Source organism: Zonotrichia leucophrys, chromosome 12 (genome assembly GCF_028769735.1).
Source record: "Zonotrichia leucophrys gambelii isolate GWCS_2022_RI chromosome 12, RI_Zleu_2.0, whole genome shotgun sequence".
Classification (NCBI taxonomy): Eukaryota; Metazoa; Chordata; class Aves; order Passeriformes; family Passerellidae; genus Zonotrichia; species Zonotrichia leucophrys.
The window spans coordinates 15911040-15918757 of record NC_088182.1 but is presented as its reverse complement, the minus strand read 5'-3'; the positions used below and the strand labels follow the sequence as shown (position 1 = coordinate 15918757).

General features: G+C 66.2%; 1 protein-coding gene across 1 annotated transcript; it reads right to left on the bottom strand.

Moving 5' to 3' along the window:
* Nucleotides 1-335: 335 nt before the first annotated feature.
* CAMKV (CaM kinase like vesicle associated) lies at nucleotides 336-7254 on the bottom strand. Its single transcript, XM_064723616.1, has 11 exons — nucleotides 7025-7254; nucleotides 3869-3977; nucleotides 2524-2655; nucleotides 2371-2445; nucleotides 2156-2294; nucleotides 1954-2074; nucleotides 1638-1713; nucleotides 1422-1558; nucleotides 1262-1340; nucleotides 1098-1185; nucleotides 336-963 (listed from the first exon to the last, which is right to left on the bottom strand). The coding sequence occupies exons 2-11, from the start codon at nucleotides 3961-3963 to the stop codon at nucleotides 478-480; spliced, it is 1428 nt and encodes a 475-aa protein (XP_064579686.1). The 5' UTR covers nucleotides 3964-3977; nucleotides 7025-7254; the 3' UTR covers nucleotides 336-477.
* Nucleotides 7255-7718: the final 464 nt, after the last annotated feature.

Below are 7718 nucleotides of genomic sequence, written 5' to 3'. Positions count from 1 at the left end.
CCCTGCAGGCATGCAGCTGCGAGGGGGGAAGCGGGCACCGGGGAGGGGGCACGGGGGGGCACCGGGGGTCCTCCAGGCACATCGCGTGGGGGGCCGTGCGGCTGCCCCCGGACGGGGGTCCCCGTGTCCCCCCCCGGGGGTCCCGGGACGGAGAGGGAGTCTCCGGGACGGCCCTCGCTCCGTCCCGGGCGGCCCCGCCCGCGGTCCCGCACATGCACGCGTGTCCCGGGGGGCCCCGGACGACCCCCCGGCGCTGCGGGGCGTGCGGCCGAGCGGGGCTGCCCCGCGTCTCTGGGCATCCCCGGGGCAGGGGACGGCGGCGGGGGACAGACTGAGAGAGCTGGGAGGACACGGGGGGACGGGTGCCATGCAGGGCTCTGCCCCGCGGCCGGCTCTCCGGCGGGGCACGTAGAAAAGGGGGCGCAGGCGGGGCTGGGGGGCCATGCCGGGGCTATGTACAGGGGGCGCGGGGGCCGCTCAGCCGCTCTGCTCGCTGGGGGGCTCGGCGGCGGCCCCGGCCTCGGTACATGTGGCGGCGGGCGGTGTGCCGGGGGCCGGAGGCTGCGCGGCGGCGGGCGGCGTGCCGGGGGCTGCGGGCTCCGGGGCGGTGGCGGAGGGGGCTGCGGGCTCCGTAGCGGGGGCCGGGGCCGGGGCCGTATCGGTGGCGGTCGCGGGCTCTGTGGCCGCGGGCTCCGCGGCCGCGGCGGCGGGAGCCGGGGCGGCGGCCGGAGTCGCCGCCGGGGCCGTGGTCGCCGCCGGGGCCGTGGTAGCTGCCGGGGTAGCTGCCGTGGTAGCTGGGGCCGGGGTCGCTGCCGGGGCTGGAGTTGCTGCCGGGGCCGAGGTCGCTGCCGGGGCCGAGGTCGCTGCCGGGGCCGGGGTCGCTGCCGGGGCCGGGGCTGCCGCCGTCTCCGACTGCTCGGGCGCCCGCAGGCGTTTCATGAGCGTGGTCACTCGCACGGCTTTCTGCGGGGGAGAGACGGGGGGTGTGGGGCTGGCGGAGGGGCCGGGACTGGCAGCGCCACCAGGCTCTTTGCCCCACGGTGGGGGACCGGGCTTGGCTGAGAGGGGACACGGAGGCACGGCACACCCACACCCACCTTCCACTTGGCCCGGGCGAAGTTCTTCTCGATCTGGGCACAGACGCCATCCTTGATGTTCTTGTCAGAGGCAGCATTCCCAGAGATCCTGAAGGAGCAGTGAGGGGTGAGCTACCAGCCCTACCCGCCCCCCTGGCTCCCCATCTGACCCTGCTGCTGCTCACCACTCATGGGAGATGGCCTCCTCTGCCGTGATCCTCTGGTCCTGCTCCACCTCCATCAGGCGTGTCACCAGCTCCTTAGCTGGGGGCACAGGGGGGGAAGTCAGTGCTGGTAGGGGACAACATGGGACCCCACATACCCCCCCCCCAGTGTGGGGCTCACCCGCTTGCGAGATGTCATCCCAGTAGGGCGGGTCGAACTCATAGTCCCCGGCCAGGATTTTGCGGAACAGGTTCTTGTCGTGGTTCTCATAGTCATCCTCGTCTGCCTCCTCGTAGAAAGGGGGGTTTCCCGAGAGGCTGGGGAACGTGGTGGGGGACTCAGTCCCACCCCAGCCCCGAGCCCCTGTAGCTACCCCGTCCCTCAGCCCACACTCACAGGATGTACATGATGACGCCGATGGCCCAGCAGTCCACCGGCCGCCCGTACCGCTGCCGCCCCACCACCTCCGGAGCTGCCAGAGACAAAGAGCAACCAAACCATCCCCCGGGGTCCCCAGCCACCCGGCCTCTTGGCCCTGGCATGATGGAGAGTGGGAGGCACCCACTGGAAGCACCCAGATTCAGCCCCCAGGGTGATGGGAATGGGAGGTGCAGCAGCAGAGAGTAAGGAATGGATGGTAAGGAGCAGCAGAGACCTGCTGGGACCCAGCACTGCCCACCCCTGCATGCCCACCCGGCTGGCTCTCACCCACCCAGGTACTCAGGGGTGCCACAGGGCTCCTTAATGAGCCCGTTCTCCAGCTTGGCCAGGTGGAAGTCACTGATGACGATCTTGGAGTTCTTCAGGCGATTGTAGTACACCAGGTTCTCCAGCTGCCGGCACAGGGACTGTGAGCGCCCGCACGGGGGGCATGGCAGCACCCATGGGTGCTCCTACCCCCCTCTGCCACCCACCTTGAGGTTTCTGTGGACGATCTTGAGTGAGTGCAGGTAGGCAACAGCCTCTAGCACCTGCCGGATGACATTGCTGGTGTCCTTCTCTGAGTAGTAGCCCTGGTCCAGGATCCAGTCGAAGACCTCCCGGCCAGTGGCCCTACAGACAGCAGCTCTGCCGAGACCCAGCCATGGCGGGGCCACTCCCTCCCCACTTCCAGATGTCCCAGACTTACAGCTCCAGGAAGATGAAATATTCCTTGCGGGTGATGTAGACATCCACCAGCTGTAGGATGTTGGGGTGCTTCACCCTGCAGAGAGCCAGGGGCATGGGTGGGAGTTCCCAGTTTGCCCAGTAGCACAGGATCCCCTCCAGCCCCAGCACTCACATTTTGAGGATGATGATCTCGTTTTTGGCTGCCTTCCGCACTTTCCGCCCATCCCGCTTCAGAAACTTCTTGCAGGTGTACAACTTCCCCGTCGTCTTCTCCTTGGCCCGGAAGATTTCACAGAACTCCTCCCTGCAAGGGTACCCCCAGACATCACCCCATTCCTGGGCACCACTGAGATTGGGGTGCTTGGGTTGTCCCTGGGCCCACCAGCGTTCCCCCAGATCCCAGCAGTCAGGGGAGATGCCACAGAAGTAAAGAAAGCTGTGGCTCAAAAACACTTTGGAGGGGAAGAAAAAACAGCAGTGAGAGGCAACTGATATGGAAGGAGCAAATTAATAGGGGAGGGGGAGAATTTGCTGGTTAAAAAGCCCCATCCTGAGGACAGGAGGGGTAAGACCCACGGTGAAGCCACTCGTGCCAAGGTGGAACAGCAGCACACCCACATTAACATCAGCACAGCAGTCGGGGAGAAAGAAAGGGAGATGTGCCGGTAGCTGCAGCGTTTCTGTGTTTCTGTTCTATTATTCATGGTGCTTGAGCCTATGGCCAGGCTGCAGCTGCAGGGGAGCCCCGGGGGGCACTTGGCACTGCTCCAGCAAAGCCATTGGCTTTCCAATCCCCCCAGCTGCCCTGAAACGCTCACGGCCACTGCACTGGGTGGAGGGGAATGGTGACCTGCCGGCTTTGGGACAAACTGCCCAGAGGATGGAGCAAAAATCTGAGAGCACCGAGGTCCCCACTGCCACCCAGTGTGACCCTGCCAGGTGTGACCTCTGTCCAAGCAGGTGTTTTGGAAGTTGATAGAAAAAATTGTGGTGTCTATTTTGCGGTCAGCCCTCTCTCAAAGGGTGTTAGGGCTTCATTTTTTGGAGTGCATCCTAACAGGTTCCTCAGCACGGCAATAAAAGTTGGGGGAAGCACCAGTGCAGTGCTCCACTGCCCCCCAAGTGACATCTGCCTTTCCTTTGCTGTAGCTGAGCCCTCCTGATTCACAAAATGCTCCAGGGAGCCAGGATCGTGTGGAATTGCTGCAATCCCTGCAAATCTTGAGGGGAGGAGGGAGGGATATGGGAAGCTGCCCAGCTGCAGCCAGCAGCAGTGGGAAAGCTCACTGCCCTCCTTGGAGCTAGCTGTGAATATCCCACATGCAACCCACGAGCAAGAGGGACTAATTAGGGTAAAGCCACCCCAAAATACACCCTGCAATCCCGGCCCAGCTGGGGACCAGCACCCCCAGAGCCCCCACAGGCAGTGTTGTGCCACTCCTCAGCACCCCAAGAGCCCCACACAGGTGGCTGGGGTTCCCCAGGGCATCCATGGGGCCGTGGAGGGACCAACTCACGTTTTGATGACCTGGCCCAGGTCATATCTGTCGGTCACCTCAGACGGCTGGTTATAATCTTTCTTGTCTCCCAGCGTCACGCAGCCAAACGGCATCGCAGGGCCCGGTGCTGGCAGGGCAGGGAGAGGCAGTGAGTGCCCCGGCAGTGCCACCCCCCTGGAGCTACAGCAGACCCTCCTAAGCTGCGCCCATTAACGTGGAACCTGAGCACAGCGGCTGCTCGTGCTCTGCAGCTGCCGCCAGCCGCCGTGTGCCCAGCCCCACCGATGGGCATCCCTGCCCGTGGCATCCAGCCTCTCTGCCCTGCTGAGGCTGCCAGCACAGCCACAAGCTTCCCCCTCTGGCCCCTCTTGGTGGATTATTAATGATTAATTAGCAGTCAGGGTTAGCACAGTGCCTGGAGCACCCACTGGGGAGGCAAGTGGAGGTGAACGGATCCTTTCCTGTTCCTCAGCCCAGCCTTGCCCACGGTAACATTTCAGCAGATGGGGCCTCCCCAGGCAGAGCACTGTCACACGTTGTCACATGTGCAGTGGGTTACACCAGTCTCAGCTTGCCATCCCCAACCAGCCCCGACTGTGGCACCAGGCAGGTGGCACTGCAGCTCGGAGGTGCCACAGGCAGCAGTCAGGACACCAGCCTTGGCAGACGCCAGCTTCTCCAGCCCTTTAGGAAGGATGCTTTGCCCCTTGCTTCCCTGTTGGGAACTCTTCAAAACCAGATCCTTCTTGGATGCTTCCCAGAAAAAAAAAATTGATCACACATAAAGTGATTTCTTCCCCTTTCCCACCGTGTTAGCGGGAGGAAGTTTCAGCTGAAATTATTTTTTGACAGCTCAGAAGATGACAGAGCTGCCTGGGGACCCCCAGCCCTCTCAGGTGGGCCTGAGCGGGACCTTGTGATGGGAAGCTGGCACAGTGCTGGAAGCAGCCCTTGCCCAGGCTAAAGCTCCCCAAACACCACGCTGTGCCATGCCGTGCCGTGCCAGCAGGGCCCGGTAGCGAGGGCTGCGGGCAGGATGGCTGCGGGATGCGGGATGCGGGAGCCGGCATCGCGGGTACCCAAGCACCGAGCCTGTTGCTATGGCAATGGGAGCTGAAGATGCAGAAAGCGGCACATCCTTGGGAGGGGGCAGGGACGGGCAGCACCCGGCAGCACCCGACCCACCTGCAGGTGCACAGCCCCATCCATCCCTGCTGGGCAGGACCTGGGAGGGAGGCGTGCTGCCTGCAGCACCCAGGACGTGCACTGAAGCGCTCCCTGGGGTGATTGACCCAAACCTGGGTGGGACGTGAGTGCAGTGAGCCAGGGAATGGGGGATGCTCCTTCCTGCCTCCATCCTCTGGGGCTGACCTGCCTCTGTGCCTGCTGGAGCGATGCCACAGGATGGATGCTCCCAGCTTGTAAGGCACCCGGGCACCGTCCTGCCAGGAGAGCCCACACCCAGTAAGAGCACCTGCCCCAGTCCTGCTCAGCGTGCACCAAGTCACAAAAGAGAAGAAGAGCACCCATGGGACATCGCTGCTGGTGCCCCAGATTGGATGAGATTTTCCAGCCTACACCTGACTCATCCCAGCAGCTCTCTCAGCAAACATGTCCTGCCTGGCACCTCTGTGTCCCCATGCCACACGACACCAGCTCTGCCGTGCCCCTGTGCCCGGCCAAGGGGAATGAGGGCTGTCCTGGCAGCTGCTGGAGGGGCGGTGGGCTCGGTGCCACAGATCATCAGGGGCAGGGCTGGCTGGTGGACGGGCAGGCTGCCAGCACTGGGGCACAGTGCCAGGATTAGCTGGGAAGGGGACCAGGGTGGGATGATATATCGGGATTTTATTGCTGTCTATGGGAGCACTCAGCTAATCTGCGCTCATTAAATTAGTTCCCGTTGGTTTAGTGGCCACCCATCCTGCCAGGGCTGAGCATTGCCATCCTCCCCTGCCTCAGGCTGGCTTCGAGGGGCTCAGCTCACCTGGGATACTGCACAAGGGAGGCTGGTACCCAGCCCAACATCGGGGTCAGCACCTGCACCCCACAGGTGAGAGCACCCCCCCAGAGCAGGGGCACCCAGGCAAGAGGTGGACAAAGGGAAGAGTGCTCCCTCTCCCTCCCCGGGGTGTCGGGGGGAAGGCTCCGTGCTGCGCTGGCACCCGCACGCAGCCAGCACCCCCCTCCAAGAGTCTAATTTGGGAGCAGAAGCAACAGCGGGTGTAAGACAATAGCGGGGAAGTGGGTGGCCGGGTGGGGATGGCACGGAGGGATGACGCAGCCGTGCAGCCCTCGCCAGCGGGGCCCCCCAGCCCCCGACCCCCCGCTCTGCCCCACGGCCTGGAGTGCCACCGGCTGGTATTTCACCTGCAGCCCCGCTTGCACCTGCAGCTGCCCTGGACATGTCCGTGGGGGTTCCCCTGCCATCCCGCCCCCACGTCCCGGGGGAAGGATGTACCGGGGACAGGCAGAAAACGCAGCCGGGCTAAGACGGACCGAAATATTGCTAGTGCAGGCAGCGGGCGGGCAGCGGGAGGCGGAGGGGAGGCGGAGGGGCCGGCCGGCCCGGCGCTGCCCGCGGAGCCGCCGGGCTGGGGCTCACACAGGGCTGGGGGAGCCCCACCGCCCCCGGGCCGGGGTGTGCGGAGGGACAGCCCGGGCCGCGCACCGCAGGCAGGTCTGCGTTTGGCCGGCTCGGAGCGCTGCGGCAGCGGGAAGGGAGCGGACTGCGGGAGAGAGAGGTGCGGGGTCCGGAAGGGGATGCTCGGCGGCGGGGGCACGGGGAGAGGCTCCTCGGCAGCATCCGCTCCCGCGGTGCCGGCCCGGTGCTCCTCGCGGAGACGGGGGCGGCACCAGGACAGCGGCGGCCCGGGGGGGCGAGCGAGGAGGCGCGGGGGGATCCGGGCTCCGGCAGCTCGCCGTGCCCGCGGCGCCCGTCGGGGCTCGGGCTCTGCGGGACGCGGGTGCCGGCGGGGGCAGCGCGGCGGCGGGCGGCCGTCGGGGCGCGCACGCACCGGACAGGGAAACGCGCGGCCCCGTCGGGACGTCCCGGGCCCCCGGGGTCGGGAGGGGAGTTGGGGGCAGCCCCGGGCCAGACGGTGACAGATGCCAGCAACGCCCCCCCCGCCGGGCCCGGCCCCCCTCGCCCCCGGTCCGGCGCGGCGCGGCGCTCACCTGCACGCCTCTCCGACCGCAACGGGGGGCCGCGGCCCGGGGCCGCCGCTCGGGGGGAGCGCGCCCCTCCCGCCCGCCCTCCCGCGCCGGGCCGGGGCCGAGCCGGGCCGAGCCGAGCCGATCCCCGCCGGTGCCAGCGATGCCAGCCGATCCCAGCCCAGCCGTCGGTCCGTCGCGGCGCGGCCCCGCGCGCCCGGCGCGGCAAGTTGGGGGGGCGGGACCGTGAGGCCACGCCCCCTTTCACGCCCCGCCCCTCCCCTGACGTCACCGCCAAACTTCGCGCCCCGCCCGTGGGGACGGGTCACGCGTGGCGATGGGACCGACCGGAGCGCGGGGGGCGAGGCCGGGGATTGTCACCGAGCTGGGACACTGCCACAGCCCGGGGGCCGGGATCGGATGGGATGGGATAATGGGATGGGATGGGATGGGATGGGATGGGATGGGATAATGGGATGGGGTGTGATGGGATGGGATGGGATGGGATGGGATGGGATGGGATAATGGGATGGGATGGGATGGGAGCAGGATTCTAGCAAAGCTGAGCGTGGGCTCAGTATCACAGGTATCTGCCCCCTGAGGGCACTAAAAAGTGCCATGAGAACACAGGTAGACACACGTTCCTGCCTCTGTGCCATCATCCAGTGGGAACCAGGCAACTTCTCCTCCAGCAGCAGGGCTGAAGGCTCTACTCACT